This window comes from Microchirus variegatus (assembly GCF_963457635.1).
Source record: "Microchirus variegatus genome assembly, chromosome: 5".
In the NCBI taxonomy this organism is placed as follows: Eukaryota; Metazoa; Chordata; class Actinopteri; order Pleuronectiformes; family Soleidae; genus Microchirus; species Microchirus variegatus.
Genome location: NC_139806.1, coordinates 9,837,897 through 9,859,551, shown reverse-complemented (window position 1 = coordinate 9,859,551; position 21,655 = coordinate 9,837,897). Strand labels below are relative to the sequence as shown.

General features: G+C 41.0%; 3 protein-coding genes across 3 annotated transcripts; all 3 read right to left on the bottom strand.

Annotated features, from left to right (window-relative positions):
• Positions 1 to 204: 204 nt before the first annotated feature.
• Positions 205 to 6,628, bottom strand: orc2 (origin recognition complex, subunit 2; the record flags this gene model as incomplete). The annotated part of the gene is made up of 16 exons (XM_083888952.1): positions 205 to 288; positions 369 to 487; positions 568 to 629; positions 705 to 876; positions 986 to 1,132; positions 1,537 to 1,633; positions 1,739 to 1,871; positions 1,962 to 2,071; positions 2,168 to 2,481; positions 2,573 to 2,630; positions 2,824 to 2,855; positions 2,950 to 3,039; positions 3,157 to 3,243; positions 4,776 to 4,806; positions 4,909 to 4,943; positions 6,559 to 6,628. 16 exons carry the CDS (start codon positions 6,626 to 6,628, stop codon positions 205 to 207), a joined length of 1,641 nt encoding a protein of 546 aa, XP_083745078.1.
• A 1,528-nt stretch (positions 6,629 to 8,156) lies between these two features.
• Positions 8,157 to 8,909, bottom strand: LOC310926762 (4-galactosyl-N-acetylglucosaminide 3-alpha-L-fucosyltransferase 9-like; the record flags this gene model as incomplete). Its single annotated transcript, XM_083888950.1, has 1 exon — positions 8,157 to 8,909. The coding sequence occupies one exon, from the start codon at positions 8,907 to 8,909 to the stop codon at positions 8,157 to 8,159; it is 753 nt and encodes a 250-aa protein (XP_083745076.1).
• Positions 8,910 to 15,069: 6,160 nt separating this feature from the next.
• LOC310926825 (D-serine dehydratase) lies at positions 15,070 to 21,409 on the bottom strand. Its single transcript, XM_083889021.1, has 10 exons — positions 21,205 to 21,409; positions 20,081 to 20,240; positions 19,851 to 19,980; positions 19,031 to 19,181; positions 18,765 to 18,945; positions 18,240 to 18,358; positions 17,913 to 18,039; positions 16,858 to 16,920; positions 16,677 to 16,782; positions 15,070 to 16,591 (listed from the first exon to the last, which is right to left on the bottom strand). The coding sequence occupies exons 2-10, from the start codon at positions 20,224 to 20,226 to the stop codon at positions 16,502 to 16,504; spliced, it is 1,113 nt and encodes a 370-aa protein (XP_083745147.1). The 5' UTR covers positions 20,227 to 20,240; positions 21,205 to 21,409; the 3' UTR covers positions 15,070 to 16,501.
• Between the last annotated feature and the right edge of the window lie 246 nt (positions 21,410 to 21,655).

Sequence of the window (21,655 nt, the reverse complement as noted above, 5' to 3'; positions counted from 1 at the left end):
GCTCTAATAGCGTTGAAAGAAACACAGCGTGACGAGCACAGCTACAAAAGAAGCACTGGGGACACAAATTGTAGCATTTCAACCCTTTATTTAAAGAGTTCTCTGGGTACATGTCTCGCAGCAAATGTGCACATCAGTGACTGATTCAGCCAAACATTTTCCTCGCAGGGAAAGCCAGTTCATGAATTATATTTATCCTCTTTTTTAGTTGCCCTCCTCTTTCTCCAAGAAATCCATCAAGGTGCTGGAGTCCACAGCAACGATCAGGTACTCCACTCCGTCTGCGCCCTGGAAAAATTGAGGTCATGGTGAGATTTACGGCACAGAGTTTATGAGCCGTGACCTCTGAAATTAGACCAGAGCTCCACCTTGCGCGTTCGTATCAACTTGTGGTCTCTGAACTCCGTCAGCTGAGTCCTCAGCGTGAGGTCAGAGTTGACCAAGAACGCCTCTCGACAACGCTGGTAGAAATCTTGGAATGACAATCCTGCAAAGAAAACATTACGACAATATATCAATAAAGCCACCTTGTGCTAAAAACAACAACACACTTTAAAAAAAATGCACCTGTGTATGAAGGATTGTCTTTGTTTTCCAACTGAAACTTCACCAGCAGCTCGAAGATTCCTCTGCGAAAGGAAGACACGCAGTCAAGCCAACCATCAGCCGATTAACAGCTCTCTATATTGACCGGCATGCATCACCTTGCGTTGGGCGTCAAGCTGCGGAGCACGTGCGTGAGGGAGGACAGCGCGAGCGCGCCAGTCTGCTGCACCAGGAGCGAGTTCTCGTACGACGTCTCTTCTGCGTAGTGCTGGAACGTCACGCACTCCCACCACAACCAGTTAAACTGACTCTGCTGAAACTGGTCCCACACTGGGGAGAACACAGGAGAGACTCAGCTGCAAAGGTACATCTTAAAATAATTAACTCAGCTTTACACACACACACACACACACACACACACACACTTATGACCACCTACCCAGTGGAGCATTGATGTGGTCTAGAGAAGCCACCAAGTGCAGGTTGGGGAGGGATGCCAGCTGCCCCAGTGCACTCTGGGTCTTCTCTCCTCGCAACATGGGTCCATCGATGTTATGGATGAGCAAGTACACGTGTAGATCTGGGCCTGTGAGGAACACGTTAGGTTGTAAAATAGAATACGCAGGGGCAAATATCGTAATATTTCAATAAGGAAATTAAGGTAAAAAAAACCCAGTTCCTGCCAGTTTCCCTCACCAGGTGTCACTACTTCATGTCTTCTCAAGGTGGCACTGCTCAAATTAATCAGGGAAACTTGGGTGGTGTTTACATTGGGATAATGGCGGAGAAAGCTACGTTAAAAGATGCCCCTCCCACGTTCAATACGTAGACTTTATGCACTTCTTTCTCTACTTTAAAAGAGAAATGCTGCACTTTAACTTTCCACAGACCGATATCACGACATATTGCTACACCGTCGCTGTGTGGCGAGGTACGCTGTGATTCCCAGCCCTGACTTCAACACAATTAATCCAACAGGGATGGACTCACTGTCTTTAAGAGTCTGAGCGATGAACATGATCTGGTCCGAGGGTGTTCGGAAACTCCCTTGATGGTCAAGGATCTCGCCTGTCAGAGCATTCAAGATCTGCAATCAAAATAAATTATGCATGATACATGATTTAGACAGGACTAATGATATTTTGGGGATCTCAAACTCATGCTCCTACATCTGGTTCGTTAGGATACTGACCGATTTCAGAGTAATGGATGGGAAGAAACCATTGACCACAAGGTGGATTTCTTGAGCCAAGTTAGACACACGGAAGTCCTCCAGCAGTGCTTTTTTGCTTCCCAGACCGTAGACCAGAACACTGAAGCCCAACCTACAGGTAAACACATAACCCTCCTGTAGCCAATTTTAACAAGCAAAAGCAACACAGAAAGCTGAGAGAAAGTTCAAAAAACACACTCACTGTAACTGTAACATCCATTTACTAAAGTGCTTTTTGTGTTTGCTGTGAAGCTGCTGAATGTCTTTTGTATAGCAGGACTGTTTTCCCTCTAAAAGCCTCACCAACGTCTCCTGCAGACACAAAATAAAGACAAATATTCCACCTCAAAAACCCATGAAACGAGCAGATGCAGCACATTGAGGCTTGCGGGGGGTTTATGCACCGACCCTGCCGAGTTTGGGGGTGTGTAGGCGCTCGAGGGTGCGGTCTGACGTCAAAACTTTTGATGTGCCATGGGCCTCAAAATATTCTTCAACCATAGTGGGCTGGTTGGGGGCTTCAGAAGTGTTGCTCTTGCTCTTCTTGGCAGGAGTCTTGTAGAGAGCTGCAGATGAACCTTTACTCGGTGTTCTCAGAGTCTTCGCGTTCTCCTTATCCTGTTTTTTTGTTTTCTGCTCTTCCTCTATCCCGTCTTCATCCTCCTCCTCTCCAGAGTCTGAGGGCGACAGCTCACTGTCACTGTCTGACCGAAGGCTCGGAGCTGGAATCATAAAAAACAGCTTTAGATGAATACCGACGTCTCAATTAAGTAGAGAAACTTTATTATCATCATTATAGCACATCAAACTCACTTGTAATTCTCTTCCTGAGCCTGTGGGGTGTTGTGGACACAAACTGGACCTTCTTGTTCTGTTTGGAAATGAAGCAAAGATTAGAGCTTGAAAACATCCTCTGCTCACAGGGTTATTTCTGCTGGGGTTTCTCAATCTAAATAATAACAAAAGACCTAATTTGATGGCATTGTGAAACAGCATGAGAACAATATATAACACTGGTCTTGCCCTTTTTAGAAATTTCAAAGCAGTAAAGTTTCCCGTCTCACCCTCTGTGGTGTCCGACTTTCCCCTTTGGGGTCTGGTTAGCGAGGAGGAGAGAGACATTATATTAATAAGATATATATACGTAAAACAGGAAAGACACGTATTGTATGAAAATTCACTGGACTCACTATGGCCTTTTCGAGTCGGAGTGGAGGGTTCAATATTCGGGGTCTTGCTGAACGTCACGCTTTTCCCAGGAGTCCGTGCCAACTCACTTGCTAAGAGCGCAAAACACAACATGCAAGAAGACGGATTATAATCTCTAGAATTTGCCAATGATGAGCGTAACTCAAAAAGTGAAGGACAGATGTGGATTAAACTTCATGGACTCTCACCAGTCTGGGCCATGCTGTGGCCTCGTTTAGCCTTCTGAAAGGTGAAAATGGAGGATCCAGCCACTCTGGACACGCCATCCTCATCTTCTGTGAAACCAAGAAAAGGCACCACGTGCACGTCACGCTGAAATCTTTTCGTCCCCATTCACACGTCTACAAAACAATCTCAAACAACATCATCAAAAATAAGAATCTCTCGCGATGAATTAACCCATTGACGCCGGGAGAGCGGCTGCGCATTTTATTCTACCATAGCCGCCAATAAAGCAGATACGTCAATTTTCAGGGGGGGGATTAGGGTTCCTCGCGACATTGTTTTGAAATTACTTTGCGCAAACATGGAGGAGTTTGACAGCGGAGAGATTTCTGAAGGCAGTGATTTTGAGGAGTTCCGTCTTCGATGACGTCAACGCTGATAACTTCGAACGCGCATACTTATAATTAATTAATTATCATTATTATATTATATTATTATTATAATTATGTTTGAAGACGACGAGGTCGGCGTTAATGACAATAAATACCACCGCCATCGACGGAGTGTTCATCAACCGCGCACCAGGGGCGACGGTGGATTTACCTGCAGATGCCACAGCGCTGTAACAGGGTCTCTGCAGGTTTCAACAAGTCAAATTTAAGACTTTTAAAGACTTTTTAAGACCATATTGAATACAATTTAAGACCCATTTCAAATCCATACTTGTAAAAAATTACAAAAGACATGAAGGAAAATTGGAGCCACAAATTATTGAACTTGCAATTCAGCTTAGCTGTGGGCTTTCATTAAGTTTTCTCCGCTGCTATGCTAAGCTGTAACACACCGCGGCGCGCGTACAGCACACTAGCTAGTGGTGCTCGATAAATTCTCACCTGGCAGCAACTTTAGTTCCGTTCTGTAGTTATGTTATCGCATCATCAAAATTAGAAACATTTCAAAGCGAGACTGAAGTTTATGCATGTTTTAAATAAAAGTAAAGTTAATAGATTTTTTTCAAAACTGTATTTAAGACCTTTTATGAGATTTTAGGAGAATTTAAGATATTTTAAGGCCTTAAATCCAAATTATTGTATTTAAGACTTTTTAAGACCCCGCGGATACCCTGTGTAAACACTATCACCGTCACATGTGAATCAGACTGTTACAGTCATTACATGCTGTTCTTGTTCTTCACGCTCCATCAGGACTAAATCAAGGTACTGACACAAGTTGATATTACTTTATTTTCTCACTGTTTTTTAATTGAAAATAGTTATTCTCTTTAATTTTACATTTTTGTATCTAAATAGACTAAATTTCACAGCAAAGCCACAGGTGTAAGCTCTCAAATGCTTTTTGAATTGTGTTCCTATATCTGCTACAGAGGCTGAGAAATCAGTCATTTAGTAGCCATTGAAGCTCAGGTTTTAGAGACATTTTTTCCAGGCGCTTCAGGCCTTAATGGGTTAAACACCTCTACTGATAGCAGTATCTGCAGATACTGCAGTTTGAGATGTCGGATGTCAAGATAGACGTCAACATAAGACACGTCAGTATAAAGAGTTTGTTTAGGCTGATAATAAGCACAAATTGTGGCACCACAAAAAAACGGCAGTGAGTCCTCTTCAGTTATCTCACTCACCTTCTGTTCCTAAAGCTTGGACATAATTCTTCTCATCGTAGGAACAATGTGTATCATCACCACCACCATCATCATCATCATCTGCTGCTGCAGCTTCTCTGCGCCGCCGTCTGGCCGGACTCTTCAATGTCACCAACTTGTGGACAGACGCACCGCTGCTCTGCACACCTACACACACACACACACACACATAAACTTGCGTTTATATCTTAGTCAGGACACATTATAGACGTAATGTATTCCTTAGCCCAAGGGTCTGCAACCTTTAGGATGAAAAGAGCCATTTTGTCCCCTCTCCACTTGAAAAAAAATTAATCCCGAGGTGCAAAACCTATTTGACCCATTAAAATGTATACTTTTGATGTTTTGCATGCCTTCATTTTGTCACAACAAAACACTTATTAATGTAATGTAAACATATTCCCATACGGATATTATAAGCCCTTTGAAATTGAAATTTGGAACAGAGACAGAGAGCGACAGAGAGAGACAGAGAGAGACATATAGAGACAGGCAGAGACATATGGAGACAGGCAGAGACATATAGAGACAGGCAGAGACATATGGAGACAGGCAGAGACATATAGAGACAGGCAGAGACGTATGGAGACAGGCAGAGAGAGACACATAGAGACAAGGCAGAGACAGGCAGAGAGAGAGAGAGAGACCGACAGACAGACAGACACAGAGACAGACAGAGAGAGAGACAGACAGACAGACAGACAGACAGACAGACAGACAGACAGACAGACAGACAGGCAAACAGGCAGAGAGAGAGACAGACAGACAGACACATAGAGACAGGCAGAGAGAGAGACAGACAGACAGAGACATATGGAGACAGGCAGAGAGAGAGACAGACAGAGACATGTAGAGACAGGCAGAGACATATGGAGACAGGTAGAGAGAGAGACAGAGACATGTAGAGAGAGAGACAGGCAGAGACATATAGAGACAGACACACATAGAGACAGGCGGAGAGAGAGACAGGCAGACAGAAACATATAGAGACAGGCAGAGAGAGAGACAGACAGACAGAGACATATAGAGACAGGCAGAGAGAGAGACAGACAGACAGAGACATATAGAGACAGGCAGAGAGAGAGACAGAGACATGTAGAGAGAGAGACAGGCAGACAGAGACATGTAGAGACAGGCAGAGAGAGAGACAGACAGACAGAGACATATAGAGACAGGCAGAGAGAGAGACAGACAGACAGAGACATATAGAGACAGGCAGAGATAGAGACAGACAGACAGAGACCGGCAGAGAGAGAGAGACAGACAGACAGAGACATATAGAGACAGGCAGAGAGAGAGACAGACAGACAGAGACATATAGAGACAGGCAGAGAGAGAGACAGAGACATGTAGAGAGAGAGACAGGCAGACAGAGACATGTAGAGACAGGCAGAGAGAGAGACAGACAGACAGACAGAGACATATAGAGACAGGCAGAGAGAGAGACAGACAGACAGAGACATATAGAGACAGGCAGAGATAGAGACAGACAGACAGAGACCGGCAGAGAGAGAGAGACAGACAGATAGAGACATATAGAGACAGACACATAGAGACAGGCAGAGAGAGAGACAGACAGAAGAACAGAGACATATGTAGACAGGCAGAGAGAGAGACGGGGACACATAGAGACAGGCAGAGAGACATATTGTGACAGACAGAGACATATGTAGACAGGCAGAGAGAGAGACACGGCAGAGGAGGCACACACGTCCTCACGATAAATCCACTTCATTGACACGACTCTGTGGTTCCTTCTCACCCTCCTGTTTGTCCACGATGTGTTCCACGACGTCCGCATCTCCGACGAACTTCACTCTCAGCACGCTCATGGCTGAGGAGTGACGTCACTCACCTCAGACTGTGTGTTTTTAGCAGCCGGTGTTTTGAGAAGAACCGCGGCCAAGCGGCTGCAGCGCGCAGAATATCACCAACAAACGCAGAGGGACGATATAACTGAACGAAACTTACGCGAGTCGCTCGCTAATGCTATCGTTTGTCCGGTGAGACGTCAACGCGAAACTCCTGAGCAGCGACAGAAGACAGCGACACCATTTCCCGCGCCATCCTCCTGAAGTTTTTAAACCACGTGACCAGTGATCACACGGTGGCCAATCAGAACAGCCGCTTCAGTGAAAACACTATTTCCCAGAATGCCGTTCGGGCCTATTACCCAAAAATGATAATACAATAATCTGAAGTGGAAAGTAACGAAATACATTTACTCAAGTTACTGTATTGAATACTTTTGTTTGTGTATTTTGTATTTTTTAAGTACAATTTCAAATCAGGATTTTGTACTCAAATATTGTACTTAGTTACTTACTCTCACACTCCACACTTAAAGTACCTTTCAAATGAACTACGTTTTACTTGAGTAATATTTCATCAAAGTATTGGTAGTTTTACTTGAGTACAATATTTTAGTACTTTTTCCACCTCTGACAATAATATAAAACATACAAGATTTCAAAAGTACAGAGTAGATAACATGCACGACATGGAGGCAGATTATCAGCTGTAGCGACCCCTAAAAGAAGAAACCAAAAGAAGATGTTATGTTTTTTTATACTTTATTGCAGGTATTACCATGTTTTCTTGTTATTTTATCCATCCTGCCACATTTGAATTTTTTTTTTTTTAAATTCACAGCTATTTTGATTCATGCAAAGTGTCAGTGTTCATGGAAAAACCTGCCAGATTTTAAAACACGAGTATGCAACTTATTTGATTTGATTCATATAACAATAAAATTAAACAACCGTCAAGAACAGAACCAATCCACTTAACATGGCGGTCGTTTTCTATCACAACCTCTCAAATGGGATTAAGAAATTCCCAGGGGGATTAATTATACAAACACCTGATTCTGTTTTATTTCAGAGAATAGAATACCCAAAGAAACACTGGAATGTGCCTCAAAACCAAAATGATTTCGTCCATTTTCTACCTCCACAGTAGGGTCTAAGGGGGTGCTGTGTCAATCTCAGCTGATAAAGAGCGATAGGCGAGGTACACCCTGGACAGTTCACCGGTCCATTACAAGGCTACAGATATAGAGACAGAACATCAGTTGAACCATTTATTGTCCAATTTACCCTAATCCCCATATTGCATGTTTTTGGACTGTGGTAGGAAACCGGAGAACCTGAAGAAAACACAAGCACATACATGCAAACTCCATGCAGAAAGGCCCTTGTTCCAACCGGGTCATGAACCCAGGTTTTCTTGCTGCAATGGCAAGAGTGCTAACCACTACAACCAACCGTGTGGCCCATGAAATTAAATTAAATATCTATGTCCAATTAACAGCCCTCACACCAGACCAAAACAAAACGATGACCCCGTCACTGTAATTTTTCACGAAAAGTACCACTGATAAAGGTCATTAACAACATTGTACTCCTTGTGCTTGGCTATGTAGTCACAGGTGATGCAGACGTGATGATAGAATCTATCGTACATTGTCAGATAATGAGGAGAAACTTTGTAGTACTTCTTCCACTCAAAGTAAGCCATGTACTCGTCGTTATTCTGGTCCAGATACTTCAGAAACTCTGCCAGTGACTTTGGATCAGGGAAATCGTTGACGTGAATGAAGGAGCCATTGGGAAGGAACTGCTCGTAGTTTTCTCTCGGTGGACCCAGAACGACAGGGACCGTCCCTGATACGAGGGGTCCATTTACCTTTTCTACAAAGTAGTCTTTGTGGAGTGAGTTTTCAAAGGAGAGATAAAACTTACAAGATGCAACTGTTGGGTAATATTCTTCATGGGCCAAATGACGGCCTGTATGTGCACCACCAAAGAGGTCAATCTTGATGTGTTTGGACAGTTCACGGTAATATCGCTCTCTTGTTCCAGTTCCAGATGATGGGTTGGTGTTACTGACAATCCAACACACGACTCTCTTCTTCTTGGGCAGAACAAAGTCCTGCTTCACCTCTTCGTCCCTGATCGACACTTCATTCCTCAACACAATGTCAGAATCGCGCCGATAGTTCAACGTCAAGTTGAATATGTTTTCCAAACCCGGTTTCCTCCACGTGTTCAGTGGAGATTCGACGTTGAGCCAGATCCACCTCTGAAAACTTGGACGTGGCTCCTGAGGCATGTTTCTACCTACATCTATAGCTTTGTGGAAGAAAATGACTCCCTCTGCTTGGCTGTACAGGGATCTGTTGGCAGTCAGTATGCAGCTGTTAATGTTAAAGTAGAGTGGGCATTTTGTTAAATCAAACATATAATTATTAGGCCAGAACCACAGCAAGACTATGGGCTTTTCGGTGGCAACAGTTTCTTCAGAACGTTCTTCTTCAGGTACTGTCGGCATCGTTGGTGCACCTGGACACATATGAAGAGATGGTGGCATGAAGTACTGCAATAATAAATGGCATGGCATGCTAAGCAGCACAACCATCGCCAGGAGCTTTTTAGTGCAAGAGGCAAACATCTGTGAAAACAAAAAGAAAAATGATGTCGATGAGTATCCAACTTTTCATTTAGCGGTGGTGGTGGTGGTGGTGCATGTTACTGGATTCATTCTTAAAGGGACAATGTGTAGTATTTATGGGTTTATATGACCCAAAATCCACTTTTTTATACATATAATGTGCTCCTGCATTGTCTAGTCGCTGTATAATAGTTTTTGTTTCATTTTCGTAGTGTTTCAAAAAATCATGTAAAATAACATGGTCGCTGTTGGTTTGTTGTAAATTTCAGCCTCTCCTCTAGATGGCACTATAAACTACTTACTTCACCTTTAAAGGTGCCATATGTAAGAATGGAGCCAAAAACGGTTACTACACTCAAATTCAAAATTCCGAGGGAAATACTTTTAGGTTTCGTTTTCTCAGCCAATGTAGCTCAGACGGCAGCTGAGACTCTACTGACTGCCATGATTGGTAGACGGCAGTAGGTGGCGCCACATGCCAAAACGTGATTTCAAAACATAAACATGATTTGCAGTCTGCAAAAGATTATTTTAATGCGAATATTTTGGCTGTACTGTTGTTGTTGGTGAGTTCCATATGTTATATGAACATTATTCCTGAGTCTCTGTGACATATTAGGAGGATTTTACGGCCAGTTGCTTTAGATTTATTACACAATGCACCTTTAGCCCATTGATGCACGCAGAGACATCTTTGTGTTTTTGGCTTTTGATTTCTGTATTAAATCCTTCTCCACAAAAGAGATCATTTCTGTCACGTCACAGACGTGACAGAAATGATCTCTTTTGTGGAGAAGAGGTCTGATTCGTTCCCCCGAAACAGACTCAGTTTCTTTCACAATCTTTTAAAAGTGATAATGTGGTTGTGCCTATGAGACAAAAGGGTTACATATTTGCGACGCCCAAATCAAAATGTAACTTTACGAAAAATGCTACGAGCTCCTCATCTTGATGCAGGATGCACTTGAGATTTTGCCAGGATAATAACGATGACTTTATGCTCAAGTAGGCAGCCGTTGAAAAAGAAAGCCAGGAAAGAGCAGGGCAGGTCATGAGCATCATTTGTATAAATGGAAAACGTGTTTGCCTCTTGTCTATTTTCATTTATTTTTTTCATATATATATATATATATATATATATATATATATATATATATATATATATATATATATATATATATGTATATATATACATATATACATAGCTTTTTTTTTTTAACCCTGTGTATTTCTGAATCAACACTCAATTGGGTCAATGAGTTTGGGTTCCACTGATGGACGTCACATAATTTGCATATAATGATATAGTTTAAAATCAAGGCCACCCATGACACTCTGTGCTCACTAGAGGGAGCTATCACACTCCAAAATCAAACAATCAAATAGAGGGAAGTTCATATCTATGGGGAAGTTTACCTGCCAAGAAGGAAGTCCATGCGATACGTTTTTTTAAATACATATATTTATATTAGATCTGTCAAAAGATTAACATTTTTAATCAGATTAATCACAGGGTGGCTGTGGAATGATCACGATTAATCAGGATTAATTACCATTCGTAAATATGCCAGAAAAAAATTCTAATTTCCTCTTTATATTGTTGTAGGAACGGAGAGATAAATAAAGTATGTGAAAATATAAATGTGAAGAACAAAAGAATAAAATACTCTAAATAACTTTTTTTTTTTACTTTACAAACAGAGACAAAAAAGAAACATTACATTGCAAAGGGTCCGGGTACTAAAGTATAATCCGTTTTTTTCACAATACCAACAAACGAGAGAACGGAAATTTCCTTGTTTCGTATTGAACCAAAATACGAAAAAACGGAAACAGCGCCCCTATTTCCTTGTTTCGTATTCAACCCAAATATGAACAAACGGAAACAGTGCTCCTTTTTCCTTTTTTCGTATTTAACCAAAATACGGAAAAACGAAAGAAACAAAACAAAATAACGGCCCAAATTTGTTTTTTGCAAATTCCTTCTTTTGTTTTTCGTTTCTTAATTCTCGAGACGGCGGCTGACAGACCGGAAGCGGAAGTGAAGTGTAAAAACTTCAAAATAAAAGCGTGCTAATTTATTTTCATACAGATTATATTATATTCTCTTTATACACTGTAATGTAGTACATGTATTTTTGTGAAAAGTGAAACTATAACAGCTGGTTGTTTGGGAGAAGGACATGTAGGCTATAATTATTATTTTAGCTGAGTGTGTGAATGGATATTGTAGAAAACGTTTACCCTGCCGAAATAAACTAGCATCTAATGTCACCAGCAGAGGTCGCCATCAGCCGCAGTCAAGACAGACATGGCCAATAATAGTGTTAATAATTATTTGAAAATCAAAACTTGTGATTAAGTTCTAATGACTTTAGCGTCGATGTTTAGCCACAAGGTGGCGCCCGCATCCACCCAGGGATTTATTATGTTTTGTCTTATAGCCTATAACCCTGTAGGATTTGGTATACAAATATGCTGAGATGGAGCTATAGTATGTAAACTGGCTGGAATACAAATCAAACGTACCTGTCTCAAATGGATCAACATCTATGGAAGTCTTGTATTGTCGTCCCAGGGCAAAATACAGTAATGTAATAATATATATCTTTAGATGCATATTAATTATTGAATGTTTTTATTATTTAATTAAGGTTTTCTTATTCACGCTCAAGTTCAGTTTTGTTCCTTCTGTTATAAACTCTTCCAATTGGTAATATTGTGTTGTGATCAGTTCAGTAATTAAGTAAGTAAGTCATTTTCATTTGACAAATGCGCTTTTAGACAGAAGTCAAGTGGAAAAGGTCACCTTGTGTCACACTCCAGTGACACAAGGTGACCTTTTCCACCAGAATTAAGAGGGAACCCAACAATCTTCAGTGTTGCTTTGATTACACCCTGAAGCCTCTTCCTGTTGGTCTCAGGTCCAATACCATACTGTGATACAGAATGCCAAGGAGCTCTCAACACATGATGGTATTGAGAGCCTGTTACAGTAAAATACACCTGACATACTGTAAGAGACATACAGGCTGAAGATGAGCAGCACGGTGTGTTAGAGTGTGTGTGTGTTGCAGAGGGGGTGGTTCACCTGGGAGTGGGCGTGTGTGCGTGCGGAAGTGTGTGTGCGTAAAGGTGGGCACTCACCGGTGACGCGGATGAGGGGGAGAGAGAGAGAGAGAGAGAGTCAGGGTTGGGAGTAGCCGTAATTTTTGTTGACCGCTACCGCTACTCATTCATTCATTTATCACCCTTTTTTCCTGTTTAATCCGCCAGTCTCATTTTCACGTTTATCCATCCTTGCTGCGCTGTGATAGCTCTGTGCTGTTTGGTTACAATAAATGCACCTAAGCATATTTGGATCTCAGCGTATCTTTATCATAATCTACTATAGCGCGTCACAAATCTACGTACCTGAGTACCCAAACCTCATAAACTCTCAGCGGCTAAAAGGTTTGTGTTTGGAAGCCGCAACACATACAGTTAAGAGTGAACATGTCAGAGCCTGTAATGTGACCGTACATTTTGCTCATTTGAAAACAGCTTAAAGGTTGCAGGTGTACTGACAAAGGGGAGTATCATTTCAATGGTTTGAATGTGTGAAAACAAAGCAATTTTAGGCTATTCATATCTGTGTGTTATGTGATTAACTAATAGAACTGGCACTTGAACCCCAACGCACAACCCAGGAAACAAATAAGTACTCAGTCAACAAAAGACTACAAACAAATTGTCATTAATCTAATCCATAATCTCAACTGAACTACTGTATATAGCACTGTTTTGAACTATAACTAACAAAAACTACAAGTAAAAAAACAAACAATTATAAAAAAATCAAATTAATATTTTCAGTGAATTAATCACAAATAGTGTCTTACACTATTCTCCTCAATCCCTGTTATTGTCCTGTCATGAAAACATGTTATGTTCACCCTTAACTGTATGTCAGGTGTATTTTACTGTAATCTCCAGCGATCCAGACATGGACCCAACAGTGAGGAGCACGGGACCTTTTTCACTGGACTTCTGTCTAAAAGCGCATTTGTCAAATGAAAATTTTCACTTACTTAATTACTGAACTGATCACAACACAATATTACCAATTGGAAGAGTTTATAACAGAGGGAACAAAACTGAACTTGAGCGTGAATAAGAAAACCCTTAATTAAATAATAAAAACATTCAATAATTACTATGCATTTAAATATATATATATTATTACATTACTGTATTTTGCCCTGGGATGACAATACAAGACTTCCATAGATGTTGATCCATTTGAGACAGGTATGTTTGCTTTGTATTCCAGATGATCTGTCATGAGCCAGTTTACATACTTTCGCTCCATCTCAGCATATTTGTATTCCAAATCATACAGGGTTATAGGCTATAAGACAAAACATAATAAATCCCTGGGTGGATGCGGGCGCCACCTTGTGGCTAAACATCGACACTGAAGTCATCATAACTTAATCACAAGTTTTGATTTTCAAATAATTATTAACACTATTATTGGCCATGTCTGTCTTGACTGCGGGTGATGGCGACCTCTGCTGGTGATATTAGATGCTAGCTTATTTCGGCAGGGTAAACGTTTTCTACAATATCCATTCACACACTCAGCTAAAATAATAATTACAGCCTACATGTCCTTCTCCCAAACAACCAGCTGTTATAGTTTCACTTTTCACGAAAATACATGTACTACATTACAGTGTATAAAGAGAATGGTATATAATCTGTATGAAAATAAATCAGCACGCTTTTATTTTGAAGTTTTTACACTTCACTTCCGCTTCCGGTCTGTCAGCCGCCGTCTCGAGAATTAAGAAACGAAAAACAAAAAAAGGAATTTGCAAAAAACAAATTTGGGCCGTTATTTTGTTTTGTGTCTTTCGTTTTTCCGTATTTTGGTTGAATACGAAAAAAGGAAAAAGGAGCATTGTTTCCGTTTGTTCATATTTGGGTTGAATACGAAACAAGGAAATAGGGGCGCTGTTTCCGTTTTTTCGTATTTTGGTTCAATACCAAACAAGGAAATTTCCGTGCTCTCGTTTGTTGGTATTGTGAAAAAAACGGATTATACTTTAGTAAACTAAACTTACGTTAACGCGTTGATTTTTGACAGCCCTTATATATATATATATATACATATATTCAGACTTTCTGCACACACACACACACACACACGTGAAGGGTGACCAGAACAAGTACGGCGGACAACTCTTGTGTCTTGAAGAGTTTTTATTCTACACACTACTTAATACATAAGACCTGAGCACTACATGTCGGTTTTTCTTCTTCCTGTTTTTACATGCCAGGATGACAATAAAGCATTCAAAAAGTTCACCTTTAAAAAAAACGAAGTGCCGAACTAATGCAGAGAGAAGAGAGTGAACGAAAAAGAATAAAAACGGTGTTGTTTTCATGATCTTATTCGGAATTAAAACAACACCCGTCGTTCATTCTCACCTCTTTCCTCTATCCCTGTATCGATACACGTATTCAAAACAGTTGGCGTAATTGATGTTAATGTCAGAATGATTCGTAATTAAAATAATAATAATACATCTATTAAAGCACCATTTAACAGAACACTTATCAGAATTTCAATAAGATCGATACTGACCTTGTCAATTGTGATGGCTGATTTATTTCTTCTTCTTCAGTATTTTCACAGGCTGTAGTGCAAGAAAAGTTTGTACTACAAAGATTCTCGACCGCTTCCCTAAATGCTCAGAGTGATACTGCACGAGCAAGACAGTCCAGCTGTCAGTGACATCTGATGTCTGTTAACCCACAGGACAGAAACAGTGTAGCAGTTTGAAGATTTACTTTATTGATCCCCAGAGGGAAATTCTTCTGTTACAAAAAGCACTTGAATAAAAATGAGAAACAAGAAAGGTGAAAGATAGATACATACTTCAAATTAAAAATAAAATATATCTAAGTGTGTGAAGGAGATATTTTCCAGACCATGGACTATATTATCATCTTCAATACCAGTTCCTCCCCCACAATGTGGCTGTACCCACTCTGTCCATCACAGTTGATATGCGGACTAAATGATGACATCACAAACACACCCTCTTCTGCTTACTCTTCTGTGCTGTAACCTTTGGTGCTGGGCATGTGAAGTCTTTTGCCTCATCAGAACAGATAGGCCTGAATACATTTTATACCCACTTGCCGGACATCAAAGTTATATTCTTGTTCACATGTATCCAAGCTCTGTCACCGATGCTTCCAACCAGTGTTCATCACCATTATGTTACAAATAATCTGACACCAACGGTCAAAAAACCTTAGCAAGCTAAAACAGACACATGAAGCCCTGACCTCAAGACATCAAGGTGCCCATGGTGCCCTTTAGCCAAAGGACAAAATTAGCAACATTAGCATGAAGATATGTAGGGCTACGGTAAAAGTAAACTCATGACGTTACATGTATCGCTTTTACATACAAGGCTCGCTTGTTTATGTAAGTAGACTGAATTGCAGACAGTCAAAATGCCTCTTCAAACATAAATCTAAAGCGTCGTGATCATCCATGTTTTCTAACATTCGACTTCAATTTGCTGGAGCGCTTTGAAGTAGGAGCTAGTACAATTCAGGTAGGATAAGTCCCACATTTAGCTTCAAACAATGTTGTGAATTTTTTAAAGTCACTTTTTAAGCACATTTACAACAATATTTGTTAACTTAGAAATGGATTATAAACAGTTAAACCTAAGTATTAAATGTTACACCTAAATGCTAAATCAAATAACAAATTAAAACCACCTCAGCGGTTTTAGCAAATAGCAAAAAAACATGTTTACTTTGGCTGAGCTGTCACAAACTAATAGCCAAACTATTATTTATTTATTGACAAATATTCTGCAAAACACCAGCATAGGGACACAAACAACCACTCCTATGGTCAATCTAGTGTGCCCAATAATGTCAAGAATTCCCTTTACTATAATTCCTATACTATATTTACAGTATTTCATTAACAATTATCATATTGTTGTATCGAAGAAGCAGGTATTTTTCATTGTGCTCCAACAACAAAAGCACTTCAACATAACGCACTCCTCATTCCATCATCTTTTCTGACAGCACAGTACACTCCCACAGATAATCCAACACAGGTAAAACAAACAGGATCTTGGCTGAACAGCTTTGGATGACATGTCCTAGGGACGCAGGTTATGACCCAGGATGTTGTCTTATCCTTGAGTTAGAAGAAGAGTTTGGACAGCTGATCACCACCCACGAGTGGGTATCCACCTCCCCAGCAGACGGCCCTCAGAGTGCACGTGGTACGCAGGGTGCATGGACGCCGTTGCACACGACTATCAGAAATCAAAAGACACACGGTCAGACAAGAGAAGAATGACAACGCAGCGTGTGTTTGCATGAACCTACAACAGTACTAACATGGTAAGGGATCAGTGTGAGCAGAAAGCCAAGGGGGTATTTGCTGTAGTCCAGCTGACCGGAGATGGGCTCCACTCTACCATGCTCCTGGGTCATAGACAACAACCTGGAGGAGGAAACAGCCTCATCAGCACATCGGTTGATTTAGCACCATGATGAGATGCAAGTGTAACAGCATTACTTGAGATTTGGATGCCCTTCAATCATAGCATATCCAGTGGGAAGTTTTCCAGCTCCATCCAGACTGAGTGGTAGATTAAAAAAAAGTTACATAAATCACATGCTGATCAATAGAAAGTAAAGACACACGTTAACTTATGTTACTCTAACAGAGTTACTTTACTTTTACGTAAAAACGATCTTTCATGGGTGTGATTGGCAAAGGACAAAAAAAAAGGAAAATATATACGCTGCACCTACCATGACGCGACGGCATTGTATTGTTTCACAAATTAAAATAAAGTGCAGTAGCCTACATGGAAGAGAGCTAAACCATGTTAAGCTCTACTCACAGAGACTTTCATCTTGGCAGAGATTTCAATTTTCATCTTGAAGTGGAAGTGGATTTCAAAGACACACTGCTAGAGATGTCTTTTCAGTGTTTAATGAAATATACTGTTTAGTTTTAGAATCAATCTGTCAATTATTTTCTCGATTAATCGAATATTTTTTTGTCCATAAAATATAGTTAAATGTTGATCAGTGTTGGAACCTGGAACCTAGTGGAACCTGGACTTTAATGATTTTTTTTGTCAAATGGAGCAAAGAAACCAGACAATATTCACATTAAGAAGCTAAAAAAAAAAATCACAAAGCTTGTATTAATTGTTGAAAAAAACAAACAAAAAAACTCTCTAAAATCGATTAATTCATAATTGCAGCCCTACTGGTTAGCTAAATGAAAAAAATCATAAAAAAATATTTAAAATATATAGTGCTGGGCACTATACGGCGTTAACGTTAACGCATGAAAAAGACGCACGTGATGTCATGTTTACGTAACTCCCGATTGTTAAAATGATAATAATAATTAACCCACCCCCACAGGAAGTGATTTGTGTAATGTGATGACAGACACAGGCAACAACAAAACTCATTTCTTTTAGTGGGGTAGGTGTTAAGACTGGAATTTCTTTTACCTGTGCTTTCTTTTCCTTTTACTCGAGTGGAATATTTTAGTCTCCTTATTATTATTATTATTGTTCACTTTCAAAAACAGGGTAAACATAGAAACACCTGAGTCCACTCCATCCACAGTCGATCAGAAGCTGGTTCCTGTGAGGACAGTGTCCAATGACCCGGGTCAGAACCCTCACAGCCACATCATCCAGACTGCATGCGCCAATCACAGACTGCTGCACATCTACAACCCAATGAAAAAATGACAGACGTCAGATGTGGTGCAGAATGACAGTCCAGATAGCCTGAATATCTTAACACAAAGTGTGGGCCACTTCTGGTAAAGATGTGGTGAGAGGTGGTCACGTCATCTTGTATCAGGGAGATTTTCTACAAACGGTTACGCTGACACAACCGCAACTTACAGTACAGCCGTGCACTCACCGTAAAACACGTAGTTTCCGGGGTGCACCTCGCAGAGCTGCGCCATGTCTTCGACTGGGTGACTGCAGGACGGGGTGGAGCCGACGCTGGACTTACAGGTGATGCCAACCGCCTTCAGTCTGCCAGAGACAAACCCATGCACAGACAAGTAAACTCCATGCCAAGTATTTCCTGACGATACGGCAGCGCACACAGGATCAGACGGCCAGGCAACTTTATGGCGATATGGTGATAAAGCGATAAAGTGAAGATGGTGCATAGATGGCACAAAGTGCAGAGCATAGAAGATAAGAGGAATGACGAACCCACTGGCAACACATTCCACTTGTGTAGAGATCATTTCCAACCAGGTTGAATGTTGTGGAAACATGTTGTGAATGTGTAGTGCAAAGCAGCTTTCAGTGCTCATCAAGACCATTTCTGTTGCGTTATTATTTTCCTTTACAATCACAGCAATGACAAAACAAGTCAGTTGTGTTGCAAAGAAAGTTGGAACACGCCAATATCAGCTAACTACAGTCTTACTTCTCCATGAACTGCAGAACCAAGCTTGTGGTCTCCTGGGCGACGGTGTGTATTTGCTCCACTCCTCTGCAGTCGTAGGTGTTCCCGCAGTGAGCGTACACTCCTGTCAGCTGCACCCCCTCCGCCTCAGCGACGGCCTGAGCCAGTCGGAGCGCTGCAGGGTCCGAATGCAGCACACCGGCTACGGCAAAGAGCAAACATCGGCGATCAACCAGGAACTCAGTTGCTGGTAACCTGTTGCGTTGTGGTTTCCCCCGTGCGTTTACCTCTCCCGTTGCCACAGTCGAGCTTCAGCCAGACGTGCCACTGTCGACCGTCTCTCAGTGGTCTCTTTTTGAGCTGTTCCAGAGCATCAGGGTGATCCAGTAAAACTTGGAAGAGTTCTAGTCTCTCAGAGAGAGCTGCACAGTGCTCCACCTAAGACAAACAACACACTGAGATAAAGGAAAACCTTGATCTACACAAATGTGTGACGTAAAATGGCTGGACCTCTCTCAAGAGTCACATTGGGATTCAAAATAAATTCTGAAACCATAGAGATAAAAACATGCATTAAGTCACACATTTCCCAAACACATACAGTAATGTGCAAAAGTATAATATATGGAATTAGATTTTTGTCAATATTTTAACAACACTTTTTATAGTTAAAGGTGCATTATGTAATAAATCTAAAGCAAATCATGTTTTGGCATGTGGCGCCACCTACCGCCGTCTACCAATCATTGCAGTCAGTAGAGTCTCAGCTGTCGAGCAACCACGGGTTGCCAGTTACGTCAGAAAATGAAACCTAAAAGACCTCTGTATTTTGAATTTGAATGTAGTAACCGTTTTTGGCCACATTCTTACATATGGCACCTTTAAAAACACTTTTTAGAGTTATACAACTATTCTGCAGTCACTTCAAGTTAGCTTTTTTTACTCTCCCGGCTCCACAAACGCAGGATTATATGAAAACCTTTCATTTTTGAACTTATCGCTTGAAAATGTCCATATCGTGCATCGTGTGACACAAAATGTTATCATAAAGTAAAGTAGAGTTAGCATAAAGGAGCAGGGGCGCAGGTATATGTGAGTTGAGAGAACCTTGTCAAAGGGAACAGAGTAGGCATATAGGATGTCATCATATCCACGGTCAGCATAGAAAGTGGCCTCTGCCAGTGTGGACACCACGATGCACCTCCGCGATCCAGCCGTCATTATATCGGCACATTCGCTAAAATATTAACACAAACACACACACACACACACACAGTCAGTAGCCACCAATTACACGAGCGAGCCTCACGACTGTGTGACGGTGCATCCGTTCATACAGGGTCTTGTGCGTCTTCATGTGTGGCCGAAGCTGGACTCCGAGCTTCTGGAAGCGTTCAGTCATCCTTTGGGCATTTCTCTTCACTTTGTCAACATCCACCACCAGAGCAGGCGTACACAGGGCTGAGAGGGGCTCCCCGTCCATACCGCCGGGCAGCACTGGAACACACAACACTTCAATTAGTCTCATGCAATTAAATATTTCTGCACGACTTGTTTCAAATCCAACCTCACCAAACACTTAAGCGACTTCTAACGCAAACATTGAATCACGCTTGTACAAACCTGACCTGACAAGTCCAACAGTTGAGTTTAAAACCTACTGAGTTTTTGTCAAAAATAATGTTTGTAGCTCAGAGGGGAATAAGCTTTCTCCATTGCCGGTCCCAAACTTTGGAACGCCCCCTCCCGCTCCATATTAGACAGGCCCCCTCACTGTCCATTTTTAAAACTCATCTTAAACCCATTTTTATTCTTCTGCGTTCAACTCGCAACGCATGAGACTTTGCTCTTGTTTTAGTGTTTTATTGTCTTCATTGTTTAAACATTTTTATTGTTGTATAGTTTTAATGTTTTTTATTGTTTAAACATTGCTATTGTTTTATAGTTTTATTGTTTTTATATATTTTTTATTTTGTCTCCTATGTTTTATGTATCGTTAAGCACTTTGTACCAGCTATAGCTGCCTAAAGCGCTCTATAAATAAAGTTGAGTTGAGTTGAGTGTCTCAGTCTAAATCTCTAATATTTACTATGACGTGTGCTGCTGACCTCTTGGCAAGATCAAGATCTGAGAAAATAGATTTGAATCTCAATGGGTTCTATGTGGTTAAATTAATGTTAAGAAATAAAATAAATAAAAAAAGGGTAAAGAGAAGATCATCTGTGGTGTACAACAGCAGGAAAAACCATGCCACACTCTCTTCTTCCTGTACCTAATAAAGTGACCAAGATGTAAAATAATCAACATGGCAGCGAATCATCGTAAACAGTGTTGCGCAATGAGCTTTTTTTCCCCCAACACACTAGGAAAACAATGACCTGATAAATAATCGGTGAGTTACTTTATACGATTTTAACTTTTCGCAGCAAACTGTTGGAGGGTCAGTAAAAGTAAAACTCACCCGAAAACAAAATGGTCGAGAGCGACCCCACTGGTTCTTTTTCCAGACACAGCGATATACACTTCAGCTCTCTTCGGCCTCTTCGTCGGTAATGTGGACAGAAAAAAAGGCGTTTTAACTCTTTTTGAAAGTGAAAGCTGCGAGTTCTGTGTTTTTACCGCAGACTCTGTGGAGACACTGGACTCCGCTCTGGTCACTCAGTCACGTGTGGTCACGTTGCTCCTACGGTGTCCCTGAGGGGTCAAACTTCCTCGAGAGATGCAGGTAATTTGCTGAGGTCAAACTAAACGTACTGAGGCCCTGAGTAGAAAACAAGGTTGGAAAACAAATAATAGTTACAACAACAACAACAACAACAACAACAACCCCAGCCTGATTTCTGAGATTAAAGTCATAATTCTGAAAAATTAGAATTCAGATTTTAATCTCAGAATTCAGATTCCCCCCCCCC